Source organism: Carassius auratus, chromosome 27 (genome assembly GCF_003368295.1).
Source record: "Carassius auratus strain Wakin chromosome 27, ASM336829v1, whole genome shotgun sequence".
Lineage (NCBI taxonomy): Eukaryota > Metazoa > Chordata > Actinopteri > Cypriniformes > Cyprinidae > Carassius > Carassius auratus.
This window is the reverse complement of record NC_039269.1, coordinates 21,829,597-21,844,407: the sequence shown is the minus strand read 5'-3', so window position 1 is coordinate 21,844,407 and position 14,811 is coordinate 21,829,597. Positions and strand designations below refer to the sequence as shown.

At 37.0% G+C, this 14,811-nt stretch overlaps 2 protein-coding genes across 3 annotated transcripts; one reads left to right on the top strand and one right to left on the bottom strand.

Annotated features, from left to right (window-relative positions):
* Positions 1-213: 213 nt before the first annotated feature.
* Positions 214-1,681, bottom strand: rps28 (ribosomal protein S28). 2 transcript variants are annotated; one of them, XM_026206631.1, is made up of 4 exons: positions 1,581-1,681; positions 1,257-1,304; positions 706-828; positions 214-334 (listed from the first exon to the last, which is right to left on the bottom strand). In XM_026206631.1, exons 1-3 carry the CDS (start codon positions 1,617-1,619, stop codon positions 706-708), a joined length of 210 nt encoding a protein of 69 aa, XP_026062416.1. In that variant the 5' UTR covers positions 1,620-1,681; the 3' UTR covers positions 214-334. The 2 variants fall into 2 exon arrangements, with proteins under 2 accessions (XP_026062416.1, XP_026062417.1); XM_026206632.1 differs by having other exon boundaries at positions 214-337; positions 1,581-1,662.
* Positions 1,682-2,856: 1,175 nt separating this feature from the next.
* Positions 2,857-6,368, top strand: LOC113046424 (potassium voltage-gated channel subfamily V member 2-like). The gene is made up of 2 exons (XM_026207280.1): positions 2,857-4,414; positions 5,694-6,368. The coding sequence occupies exons 1-2, from the start codon at positions 3,095-3,097 to the stop codon at positions 6,030-6,032; spliced, it is 1,659 nt and encodes a 552-aa protein (XP_026063065.1). The 5' UTR covers positions 2,857-3,094; the 3' UTR covers positions 6,033-6,368.
* Positions 6,369-14,811: the final 8,443 nt, after the last annotated feature.

The following is a 14,811-nucleotide window of genomic DNA, read 5'->3' as shown; positions in this document are numbered from 1 at the left end:
ATTTTAGACTTTTTAAGTTCCCGACACACAAAGTTTGGCACACAAATCACTTCACATCTAAATTCTGGAGTACACAAAATTGAACTGCTTACATCTGGTTTGGATCTGACTGAATCTCACATTAAACCGGGGAAACATGCTATTAGTACTTCATTGCAATTGTAAAACTCAAGGTAACCTTAAACATTATTCATAATAAAAACAGAGACCAACTTATTCACAACGACACTTTATTTCAAACTGCGCACAAATGACATTGTTCTGCCAACTGTAGAGCTGATGTTGATGCTCTCCACGAGTCCTGCTTTGACCACTGCAGGTCTTCACATGTGCACTGCTGGGAGAAAGAGAGAAATTATAAAGTACAATCAAGCACATCCATATCCATCCACAATACAGACTGGAAAAGGGTCTGTGGCAATTTATTATGACTGATTGATGTTGGAATATGATTAGAGTCTAGCACATAACAGACGGTCAATAAGCATAAATTTGAAAACTGGGAGAGAGAACTTTAAAGAGACCTTTCAGTCAGATTTACTGAGTATTAAAAAATGAAAATTGCTTCTTATGTATAAAAGACCTTTTTACATTAAAACCTGTTGTTTTATTTCTAAGCATTCTTAATCCCATCTAAAACACATTACAGGAGAATCTGCGGTGATCGATATATAACAGGCCAGCTGTTGAGTGATGTTTACTGACCTAGCGAAGCCTCCTGGCCTCTCTTTCAGACTCCAGAAGTGTCAGGACATCTCCTTCTCTTACTGGGCCCTTCACGTTTCTGATAATGGATCGGTTGCTGTCATCCATGAACTCAACGCGCACCTATGAAAGGACAATATATTTAGTCTTAAGAAAAGAATCAAACTAATACTTTAAAATCAATTCAACTGCACATCAAATTTGACCGCAACAAATCACATTTTTAAAGTCCAACTACAATATGCAATATCTACAGATTGCCATCAGTATTATGAGGGAAAATACGTTTTAAAAACAGCGATTTTCTGTCATATTGAACATAAACATTTACAATATTGAATACATTTATAGATTCTAACGTGCAGTAGATCTGGGTTGCAAGCTAGGACATTAGTCTCCTATAAAATCGTCACATTTATAAAGTGACTTATAGACAACACAACCTAATTAACTTTCAGGACATAAAATTGTGTTTTTCCTAATCAAATAATCCGCAAAAGAACCGTCCCTGTTCGTGTTACACATGACACGGAGCATGAGTCCGAGCTTACCTGGGTACACTGCCCCTGGGAGCCGGTTCTTCCCAGCACTTTAGTAACCTGTAACAAAAAACACGATTAAAACCAATAAAACGTATATTATTTGACGTCATGTGTGGTGAAAACAGTTGTTCGCGATCAAATCTGCCGGATAGAAATATGCTAATGCTAACTAAAGGCCTACTGAGACACACACCGCTATACTCTTGAGCGTACTGTGGGATGATTTTGAGTTTCTTTAGGACGAATAAGACTTGAAATTAAATATATTTCATTTTATGCGTATTATATCACACGATTGAACCGTAAATATTCATGGAATTTATTTTTTCTTACTCTAGCGAGTTTGATGGGCTGCACGCGGCTGGCATCCATGATTTCAGCTTAGTTCGGAAAGGAAGTCACGTGGTCTCGACGGCTTTTATATACCCGCAGTTAAAAGCACATTTTTAATTGATCAGGTTTTATTTGCAGTTATATGTTGGTATAGTTAAAAAAAAATTAAATAGTATAAAAAAAGACTTTGTGTTAATAAAAATATAGTTTTACAGTAACAACAAACCTGTTTCCGTTTCCGGGATCACGGGGGAACTTACTGATCCAGGAGCAGCTGCACGAACAACTGTACAAATGCCATATCTGAACTCTCCTGAAGATGGAGTTTTTTTTGATTATGTCAGTATGATTATTTTTAAACATAGATTCGACCATAGAATATTGTAGACTACAGTATTAATAGTAATGCAGGTCTATGAGATTCTGTAAAGTAATGGGGTAAACGTGTTAAATGTGCTAAAAAAAGAACAAGTAAAAGATTACATGTTTCTTTGAACCTTTGATATGTGGTAATTAAATTAATAAATAAAGTCAAAATGATCTGTAGTATGGTTTAAATGAAGAAGAAGAACAAAATCTGCACACACCCTAAAACCAGAAGAGACATCTATGACCAAAGAACTGGTCAAGAACTTGTATTACATTTACTTGAGTTACACAAAACTATTGTAGTTTTTTCAGAACATATTTTGCAACTGATATAGATTTTTCCATCAGTTTATGAGAAGGCAATTTGATGGGTTTCAATGTATCTAAGTTTTTCTGCAAGCTATTTATTCATATAGTCTTAACTATGACCGTAGATATATATTTAGTTTATGTTAATTTAGGTTTTGTCTAATCAAATTGATGGTAAAATGTGCACAAGTGGAGAGGATATGAAAGAGGAAAGAATACAGAACAAGATACGGAAATTATGGGATTAAAGAATTTTAATTTTAATTTCACTTACTCACTTATTCACTTCACTTACTTATTAATATTGGATTCGCGCTGAATTGTTTAAATATCAGTCTGAGCACAACTTTGGACTCATGTGTACTTAAAATAAACAGAAATTTGTTGTGAGCTTTTAATGACCTTACAGTATCCCTGTAACTGCTATTCATCCTTTTCCTTTCCTCCTCCAAGGGCTCAATCCTTAAATCACAACACTGATCCTCATGACTTTATTTTTAACTCTGCTGAGGACAGAAAGAGCAGCAAGTGGATTATGGCATCAGTCAAGTGGGACAAATCCCAACTCTTGATCTTCAGTTGAGCTGAAACAAATACAGTTGCTTTTGCTTTCTCTCTTTTTAGCTATATTGCTAACTCTAAAAAGCTGCAAGCAGTGGAATATGTTTTCTCAATCTGGCTGGAAATTTCCTTGAAGCTGCAAACCGTTACGCATTTTAAAGGGAAGTGGGACTTGTGTACAAGAAATGTAAAATCTGAATCTTTTTCTGCTTTCATTTGTAACAAGAAATTAGTCTCTTTTCAGTGCTTTACCCATTCCTCAAGCAACCATAATAATGGATCATCCAAGAAGGCATCTGAATAGGCTAAAAAAGAGACGTTCAAGTCTTTTTGCGAGTGTCAAACTTAATGCCAGCTTTTCACGGAGTATAGAAGAAGAAGAGAGTGCCTTTCCGTTTTCACAAGACAGCTCTGTGAAACCTTGGACATCGATGGACAACCTCGATACTCCATCACCTCAGGCAAGTGACAAAAGAGATCAAGAAAAGAGGAAAGGCAGTGAGACCGAAGCAGCAAAGATGCCACACCGTCATTCAGCTGTGATCAATGTTAATGTAGGTGGAAAACTCTTTACCATTCCCAAGCACTTGGCTATTAGATACCCTAAAACCAGAATAGGCAGCTTAGCCCTGTGCAAAGATCCTGTCAAGCAGCTAACGCTCTGTGATGACTATTGTGTGCTCACTAATGAGTTTTTTTTTGACCGGGATCCCACTTTCTTCCACTACATCTTCCACTTCTATTGTAGCAATGTGTTATGGGTAATGGAGAGTCTTTGCCCTGTCAATTTTGAGGAGGAGATGACGTTTTGGGGCCTGCGTTTGAGGGAAACTCCTCGCTGCTGTCGCATTCTCTACGAGGAGAAACTAGACGAGATAAGAGACCAGCTGAAAGTGAACCGGGAGCTTATGGCGGAAATCGAGCCCCAGCATAACGAGGAGGGTTTCAAAACAATGATCTTTGGAGGTATTCGTAAGATGCTGTGGGACCTGATGGAGAATCCATACTCCTCGATGGCTGCTAAGGCCTTTGCTGTGTTCTCCAGCCTCTTTGTGCTTATCTCCATTGTAGCGATGACTCTAAACACTGTGAGCGAGCTGAAAGATTATAAAATCTATGGAAGAACCTACATGGAGTGTGTGGAGATCACTTCAATTCTCTTCTTCACCTTTGAGTACTTCCTTCGCTTGCTGACAACTTGCGACGTCAAGCATTTTCTGAAGAGCGCACTTAATTTCGTAGACTTAGTGGCTGTCATGCCCTACTTTATCCAGCTGATATTTGAGGCTTTTGCTGACCAGGAAGATCTCAGCGTTCAAGATGATCTGAAAACGATGGCGAGGGTTAGCAAAGTAAGCAAAGTGCTCAAAGTCGTCAAACTCATGAGAATCTTTCGCATTTTGAAACTGGCGAGGCACTCAACTGGCATGCGGGCATTTGGCTTCACTCTTCGCCAGTGTTTTGAACAGGTCTGCTGCCTGTTTCTGTTCATTATCATGGGGATCTTCACCTTCTCCGCCCTAATGCACTCAGTGGAGCAGGATGTTGTAGGAACACCGTTTAGCAGTATACCAGATGCCTGGTGGTGGGCAGCGGTGAGTACGTCTCAAAACATCTCAAATCAGTCATCACATCTGCAGTATAATTCATACATACATACACATGGCCAGATCTATGTGTGCTACTGCTAATTTAGCAAATAGATTTAAAACCATGGCTATTATTAGGGCTTTGCTGCTATATCAGCCTCCTCTATTCTGGGAAGGCTTTCAGCTCTGTGTCAGTGCATGGCTGTGGGGATTTGCTTCCATTCAGAGTTGAAAGCATCAGTGAGGTCAGACACTGATGTGGGACGATGGAGTGGGCTCACAGGGGACCAATGGTGATCAGGTTTGGGCTGTGTAAAGATCACACTAGTCTTCCACACTAGAGTGTTGTTATCGAATAGCAATCGAATTAAAATACAAAAAGGTGCAATAAAATATAAAGACTTGATAAAAAAACTAAATATTAAACGAAATGAAACCTAAACTGAAAACATAAAAAATGTATATATTTCAAAATATGAATAAATACTACAATAGTATTGAAATAATCATTCAGTAAACAGTTTTACTTGGTTCAGAAGCTCTTTGCCGTTCTACTTTTTAATAAAAAAGTTTCTCTATGGATACTGTATAGCTCTGATCTTAATTTCCACTTATTGCCAGATATAGTTTATGTAGCAAAACCTTTTCTTTTGAATGGGGTGTCCACATTTGGGTTTGAATATATATAAGCTTTCACTTGAATCATATAAAAAATAACAAATAAAACAATTGGGAATCATTATGTGCATTTTTTTAATTGCATCACTTGCATTCATTATCATCTTTTGCTGTGGCTGTTGTATCCTCCTATCCTCTTTAAATGGTTAGTCTTTATCTTCTGGCAGCTGTGTTTAATCTTATATAATATCTAATGCCGCTCAATTGGAGGCACCCATGCTGATTGGAAAAGTTAGATTAGTTTAGAACTTCCTGGGGCTTACTAAGTCTGACTAAGTTGACTTGCATGCCAAATTCTAAGCTGATAAACTCATATCTCTCTCTTTCCTTTCGGCCTGCTCCCTTTATCAGGGGTCGCCACAGCAGAGTGGACTGTTTTGGCATGTTTTACGCCAGATGCCCTTCCTTCCGCAAACCAGTACTGAGAGTGCACTCGTGCAACCCCAGTGCTCGGACACACTCACTCCTTCACACACACACACACACACACACACACACACACACACACACACACACACACACACACACACACTCACTATGGCCAATTTGTCCAGTTCATCTAAGCTGATAAACTCATGTGGAGTGTTTTTTTTTTACACTGTTACAGGTGAGCATCTCTACTGTGGGATATGGAGATGTGGTGCCCATTTCTTACTCCGGTCGAGTGGTGGCTTTTGGGTGTATATCTTTTGGTATTATTCTAAACGGGATGCCAATCTCCATCCTGTTTAACAAATTTTCTGACTATTATGCCAAGTTGAAGGCCCAGGAGTACACTAACACAAAAGTCCAGCGGGGTTTGAACCTCAAGAAAAGACTGCAAAGAAAATTAGAGAACTGCTTCGAGCCTCCAACTGAGGACTCTGATGAGGACAATAGTCATCACATTGACCAGTGTCATCAGCGAACAACGTCCTTGTCACCTCGACTGCCTCGCTGCCCTTGAACAGTGAGCTCAGGTTCCCGGCCTCGAATTAAATCAGGATTTAAAGGATGGGTGAACGCCAGGTTAAAGAAAATTAAGCCTTTAGCTTTAAGATGACTTACAAATGGCATGTCGCTGAGGATCTTCGGTGAGCTTGTGCTGATTTTCAGCAGTCTCTGTTCATTTGTCTGGCAAAAAGATGGATTCATATCAAAGGGATTTACATCACAGACTGAACACTATTATTTGCATTATTTGTATTATAAGGTCAACACAAACTATTATAATGATTTGATCCATCATGGCTTCTCTATAAGGTGGTGGAATTGCACTTTACCGATAAAAACATACATTAATCCTGAGATTCTGAAAATATTCTTTCCTCTATTAAAACCAAAAGGATTTCCGTGGATCAAGTGAGACTTATGTGGCCTTTTGGTGTATTTGGAGTGTTGCTTTCACATAGTTTCTAGGTGAAGTGCATTTAGATACTATGGCTTTCATATACTGATAAAACTGAGAAATAATAATAATAATAATGAACATTGTATTTGCATAGTCTTCAGTAAGCACTTTATCACCCTTTCAGATTAGCACTACACATATTTTGACTGTTTTTGAAGGTCAGAAGGGGGATTTCCTCAACTGTTTATTATTTATAAGACTCTGTCCGCAGTAAACCAGAGCCATACTATAATTTAAAAAAATCTTGTTAATTTCTGTTCCCCTTTCTTTCTACCCCATGCATTATAATCCTATATCCTTCCTTAAATACATAATATGATCATCATATCATCAAACTTTTAGATAACAAAGTCCCTTTTGCTCTGATACATAACAACATATTTCTGCAACTTGCATATACTGGAAAACTAGTAAAAGATAAGACAATTGTTTCTGCTCATAAAAAAGAACTAGTTCAGCATATATATGTTGCTACATACATAATTCACTATATAACCATTAATAAAAAAGCTGTAGGCTCCATGAAACTACATGCAAATGAAACCAGTAACATCTTCTGTATTTAGCCCATGCACAATGTGAATCTCAGAGGGGTTGCTTTCCTTTGGCTTGGTGTAAAAGGCTTTGTTTGTATTGTTTTCCCATGAACATATTCATTTTTTTTGTCTTCTCTGAAAACAATCTAAGTGCTAATTGAGCACGTAAGCTACTGAAAGTGAGAAGTCAAGCGATCTGACTTAATGTCTATTGTCTAATAGGATTACAGGATCAAGAGGACCCGTGATGCCAGTGTTTTGAGTGAAATGTTCAACTTCAATTAAGAAAATGTAAAGACAAGAGCCCTTGACAGCTGCATGTTAGTGGCCTTTGTTGAACAGCAAAGGTCATCCTCTGCCACTGTCAGCAAGGATTTACTGCATAACGGTCAATTATGGGATCATCTAGTGAATTCAGACGACACTGGAATAACTAATGTATCTGTTTGATATTTATTATATATTCCTTCTCTGTTGTTTAACCCACCCCAACAGCGAACACAAATAAATCATCAGCATATCAAATTCAGATGAATAGCTAAAGGTCATTCAAGAAGGTGTCCTGCACCCATATTGTTTAGGATGATCGTTTCCAGGATCTTGATGTGTAAAAGTGAGAAGATAAGGTAAGATGCCCACAGTGTACATTTCCTGTTAAATGAAAACATTTAAAGATGACTAATAATTACAGAAGATGCATACTGTATATCATAACATATTATAAGGGAAATTATAAATGATTCCATTCAGCTGGCCTAATGTTTATAATGAATATCAAGATGTTTGAAATGTCTAATTCACAAAATTATTAAATAACATTAGGAATGTAGAAATGTATTACCCTACTTATAATGTAATAAGTAGTATAACTATTTCAATGAATTTATTAATGTAATGTAACTTTGCATTTGCATAAGTTGGCTACAATACTGTTTTTGAAATCAAATCTTTGCATAGCTATGACACTAACAATCTAACATCTAAGTTATTCTTAAAAAATAAAGCATATACATAAACAGTTGTCAAATGAACACGTGTCTTAAATTACTGAAACACTGATCACTGATGTCTCATATTTAAAGAAATCAATCAAATCTGTATGAGCGTGAAAATATTCAGATGTTACACTCCTTTGTAATCATTTTCATAAGTAACTAATTTAGTTACACATTAACTGTAACATATTAGTTACATTTATTTTGTAATTAAATTACGTGACACCTTTACATGTAACTCAACCCTGATAATAACTAACTACATTCATAATAATAATAATCAAAATACATAATAAGAAAAACACTAGCAACAATAGTCCACTATAGGGGACTTCTGTCCCATTTCCTTTTCACTTAAAAATATAAATAAATTATTTCCCCTAGCAATCCAAATGAATGAATGTGTCCACTAATACATACCATTAACAAATAGACATTAAATACAATCAATATTCAACAATAAATTCACAAATTATTGTTATCTAAAGAATTGGAACGGTTTAAACGGTTTTCAGATAAAAGGTGCATATTAATATGATCATAACCATTAAATAAATGTATTGGAGATTTAGTGATATATGGAAGCAACTCTATTAAAAGCATTTCATTGACGCATTTCTGTAAACTCATAAAAGAGATAATAGAAGTAAATACGAAAAATATGACCAGCTATCACAATTTTTTCCTTGAACTTTCCTTGAGGCAATACAATATATCACAGCTGACATGTTTTATCTGAAATACGTTCCAGCTTGAAGGCCTCGAAGATCAGAACATGATTTTCTTCATCCAAGGCCAGATAGATGCTTGTAGAACCATGCATGCCACAGATCTGATGAGGGGGTATAAAAACCCCCAAATTGGTTTAGAAAGTAGCCTGCAGCACCTGAACACACTTGAATATGGTGCATTCCAATATGATCACCCCAAGAAACACCATGAGTATGAAGTGGTTTGCATCTTTATCTGTTTTAATTCTTCTCCAGGCTTCCAAGACTGAGAGTCAAGATGTACGAGTGAAGCTTTGTGGTCGTGAGTTCATTCGGATGGTGGTCACATCATGTGGAAGCTCTCGACTCAAACGGAACGCGCCTGATTCGGACCTTCACTTTGCAAACCCTCATAGTAGATTTGCCTTCTTCAGACATTCGTGTAGTTATTGAATTATAAACCTTTTATTTACTTTATTCTCTGTGTTGAAACTTCTCATGTTGATACACCATATCCTTTTTCAGGGAATTTACAAAACAGAGATCTCGTTGCGCACCAGAAAGGGACCCTGACTGCTGAGGACGAGCAGTGGAGGGAGCATGACTCCCCTGAGAGCGTGACAGAGCGTCCAGCCCCCCATCAGCACACAAGCCCACCAGCAGAGCTTCTGGAACACTCCACCACTGTGCAGGACCTCAGCATGTCCTCCAGGACCCGCCGTGATGTGGGGCCAGCGGGAGTCTGCTGCACTTCAGGATGTACCATGAGTGAACTGATTCAATACTGCTGAGGACGGATATAGAGCTCAGATGTCTTCTGCCCTCAAGTCCTTCTGAAGCTGCATGTGGTACTTTAAACTATGCTTCATTAAACACTGTATCTAAGTTACCATTATGGTAACATGGCTTCATTTGTGAACATTAGGTACCTAACATGAACTAAAAATTAAAATACTTCCAAAGCGTTTATTTATCTTGTTAATTTTAAAGTTAAAAGTGAATTTTAGCATTCACTTATACACTGTAATAATAATAAAAAAAAGTTGTAACTGTTGATAAAGCCTATGATTCAACAGACCTGAGCTAACATGAACTAAAAATGATTATTTTTTATTAATAAATACTGTAACAAATGTATTTCTCATTGTTAGTTGATGCACAAGTGAGATTTACTGTGAAATGTTACCATCATTATTATTGTTGGTGGAAGATATTTGTATAAAATTGAGTGAATATAGTGTTATTTCATACTTTATACTAAAGCTTGTTATATATTATAGTTGGCTGATTCCATATATATATATATATATATATATATATATATATATACACACACACACACACACACACACACACACACACACAGGAATAATAGACTGGTAGACTGGTGTTATTTGACTGGTGAATTATTTTTGTAGGACAGATGACACTGAAAGGGACTTTTGTGCAATAAATTAAAAGAGTCAAAGAAAGTGTCCAGTATAATCTTTGAAAAATTGCATTTTTGTGAACTTGCAGGCAATGACCAATGTATTGATCAATCCTCAGTAACAGCAAAATAAACTCTCAGAATTCAAATAGTAAATGGTGCACTATATTTTTGACATAGAAAACAACATCTAATTATTTGATGACTGTAGAATAAAAATAATTTTTGCATGTGTAATTTGTCTGAAAACGAATGTAGTAGCTCAACGTGACACATTACAAACTCACCGCTAGAGGGGGCACCACTAGTAGTAAAAACATTAGCCTACTTCAAAATCACTTTCTACATTTAAACTTGACAAAAACGCATCCAAATAACGTTTTGCTGTTTACAGTGAACTAAATCATTCAACACATTTGAATCAAAGTAATTTGCTTAAAATACGGCAACATGAATCGTAAGCAAAACAACAATCCATGGACACTGTTTAAAAATGCCACAAAGACTCAAATATGAAATAGTTTCATAAATAATCAATGCTAACAGCTAGCAGTGACCTTCTTCTGGCACCTAATAGGAGTAGATGTGTATTCAGGCCACATACACATTGTCAGACCAGCTGCTGTGCCACAGCTGCTCTTGATAGCATGTCTTCATCTTCCTCCTCTGGGCGTCTGTCATTTATTCAAGAGTCCAGGACAAATGAAGATAAGGAACTTATGATGCACCTTAGAGGGATATATCTGTATAAATTAATAGCAGATGTGGTGCATTATTGTTTTCTGAAATCATCAGGTAAATTCGGCCATGATTAATGTATAATTATAAAAATCCAGTTTCACTGTGAAACACACAAGTATCATCAGAGCGCTTTGTTTCAGGTAAGGTTAGGGCGATTATGATTATGACTATTGTGATAGTCACTATTATGACTATAAAATCCTCCAGCAGTGCCCAGACTGTAAATGGTCATATTTGCGACTAGAATTTGTCATGTACTATTGATCTACTGTAGTCACGCTACTGCAACCATGTTGTTTTGGCCGAAATGTGGTATTCATGTTGAATGATAATATTAATATAGTCATGTATTTTGTTTTAAATATATTACAGGAGTCGTGGTATTTACAGTAATTTGTTTAAGCTATGTCAGTTTTTTTTGCAGTTATATTTTTTTCCCTAAAAATAGTTAGTTAAAAGCAGCAACTTTTTTTCTTTTCTTTTTTTTTTACAATAGTAGTGTCCATGCTTGGTTTTACCTGTGGAAGGTAAAATACAAAGCAGAATCAGTCTTGTACAGTCTCTACTCCCATGTGTAAAACATTTACATTTTTTATGTTTTTACATTCGTAATACGTAAAATTGCAAGCAGCCCAACTCAAACTCAGTGCTTTCCTGTCAAAAATACATTTCCATGAGAGAAATATTATTAGTAACTGCTCTTTTTTTAATGAAATACAATAGTAATATAGTGATTATTATTAGCTTGTTTTCTCCCCCCGGTGCTACCATATCGGGTTCTGGTGCAATTTTGTTGCCACCGATTCTACTGCTCTCATATCAGTATGGAGCCCTGTTTAGCCTCAATTATTAAAGAAAGAAGACATCTTATGAAAATCTGATTACTGTATTTGAAAGAGCTTATCAGCATATACAGTCTCTGTTTTTTTAAGTCTTACATCCCATCGGCAGCGCAAACAGACTTCACCCACTCCCACTCTACACTCCTCTTATCTGCTTTCACTTCCCCTGTGAGTGAGTGGGTGTTCTCACTACAGCTGCCATGCATAATTAAGGCTTCAGTGGAGGTGTACTGCAGTGGTGCTGAGCTGCAATGCCATTACAGGCCGCTGCAACATTCATGCCTCACAAGTGACCGTGTTAAACACCAGAGCAACAGAGATCCCTGTTTCACACATGTATTCCCTCTGTAGCTGATCGGTGAGCAAGCAGTATGCCTATTCTGAGCCCAGTTTAGATGGTTGCTATTTAATGCAGAAAATGCAGCTCAATGAATTCAACAAAGATTCTGATTGTATACACTCACTGGCTGACATACATGCAATGATATAGTGCACACATTGTGAGGGATGTCCTCACAGGAGATCTCTTAATAGGCTCTGCTTCACCACTGAGATTTGATCACCACGTGTGGTCCCTCTCAGCAATCAAGAGAACACAATCCATTAATAATAAAAGGATGCTGTCTTGCATGCATATGTTATAGATTAGTGCAGTATGCTATTGCTGTACAGTGCTGAATATTATTTCATCAGCTATAACCTATGACTCGTCCAAATGCTGCCAGCGATACATGTTTTTCAACATTAATTTAACATGGCTTTTTTAGTTCATGAGTCATTAGGTCTATATAGAGACTGCTATGGAGGATTTTCTATTGATACATCAGGTGCCAATCCTTAGAATTGAGAGCTTTATACAATATGTACATTGAAAGTGAAAAGTCTCTGAAAAAAGCCTGAGATTTGAACGTGACTAGTGGAGGATCTGGTTTCCATGTAGAACCCACCAAATAAATTTATTTACTGTTAAAATTTACCTTGATTTTAAAATTGGTGAAATGCACTTTTACAGGCCCTGGAATTGCAATAATTGATTTATGTTTTAACAATTTGCACATTTTACAAGTATTTACCCATCAAATTATTTATTTTTTAAAGAACTGTTTTACTCCTAAAGTCAAGTTGTTCCAAACTGGTATAACTTTATTTCCGTTTTTTTTCTTCTTCAGTGTTTTGGTATAATGAAGATTCAGTGACTTCCAAAATGTTGTTTTGGACATCACTGACTTGTGTTTCATGGAAGAAAGAAAGTCCTAAAGGTTGTGAATAACATGAGGGATAGTAAATTATGACAGAACTTTTATGGTTTGTTGAACTATCCTTTTTAACTATCTTGGTTATATCTAGAAAAAAGTCTACAATAGTAAATCAGGATGTCTGTCAATAGTTCATGAAAAGACATTGAATGATAACAGATATGTTCTTGAATGGCTTTCAGTGCAGTGAGGTGAATTTTAAGATGACTGACTCTCATTTTCCTTCATGTGTGCAGCTGTGAAAGTCATGGAGAGGGCTTAATTAGGACATCATACATTCCTGCAGAGTACACATAATCTTGTGTGAAAGCAGATTTCACTCCAAAAATGAGAGTATTACTGATGCTCAGGCTTTATGTGAGGAGTATTACTCTAACAAAAAAAGAACACCAACCATGACACTGAAAAGAACCTGACCAAATCTGTGTCAAAGTCATGCATAAGGTCTTTCTTTGTCTCACATAAGCATTGCAGATAATAAAGGCTAGACATACATATAACTCCCTGCGTTCGTACCATGGTATGTCTTCAGTTAAAGGAGACTGCAACTGTGGGACAGTGAAATTAGATGGGTTTAATCAAGTATGGCACTGTAATCAAATAAAAAATCGGAACATTCGGTTCACTCTCTTTCACTCCTGCCTATCTGCTGATGCAATCATGTTAACGACTGACTCCAGTTTGATTCTCAGCCTCATCAGACTGTGACACCCTGCTGTTTTCCCATCAAAATATTTCCACCCTCTTTTGGTAATAAAGTCACTTTGAAGTTGTTTAACACAAACAATTGAATCCCATTCATTTCTGCTTTAAGTGACAGGCTGTATGTCAAATAATGGCCCCTGGGCAAACCTCATGCACAAACGTTCCTAATTCTCTTAAAGATAATTGAAAAAAAGAGCAATGCTTTACTTTTGACTCTGATGCACCATAACTGTATAGGTTACGGTTGTGTTGTGTAATATGGGACTGAAATGCATTCTAAACCTACAAATTCAAATGACACGAGCATAAATTGTTGGTAGATACACTGCAGACAAAATATTGGGATGACTGGGCCTGTACTTGACTTGACAATTTCCAGTAAAACAGTTCACATGCCACTGAGCTGATGTTCGCATACTAAAGTAGTCTTCCAGATTAAATATACTGTCAGGCTGCAAACAAATGCAAAATGTCCGTCACTCTGAGACATAGGCTACAACACACACTCCTGCACTGCGCATATGCACCAGTACACAATACAGACTCCAGCAGCAGCAATGTGTATAAATCCACACAGGATGTGATGTATCAGCAAAGATTCACATTATAATGACTCCTAATGATACTCCAAAAATGGGACAGAAATTTAAAAATTATAAGCATTTTATGCACAATAAAAAAATAACAACATATGGTAATCCAGAACTGAATACAAACATCGTTGCTTTGTAAAAGCAATCAAACATGCTGAAACAAATGCTACAAAAATGTATGTTTTATAGCTTACAATTAGCTCCATGCATTTATAAAAGCCATAAGAGATGTAAAGGCAACAACACTCCTTATCAGAGAACAGCAAAATGGTGTCTCCATCAATGGTGCGTCCATATGTAAAATCCTTTTATTCCGAAAGCTCCTTGAGCATCATTCTATGATCAGTTTTGCTGCGGTTCGTGCGTGCACGGGAACCCCCGAGCCCCCACCCTATTCATCCACCCCCGCCAGTCTCTCAACAACCAAGATCTAAAAATAGAACAGGGATCCCCCCATCAATTTACAACACGTCACAAGGTCATTTAACCCTCCTCTCACGATCCTCGATCAATACTACGCCGTGACAG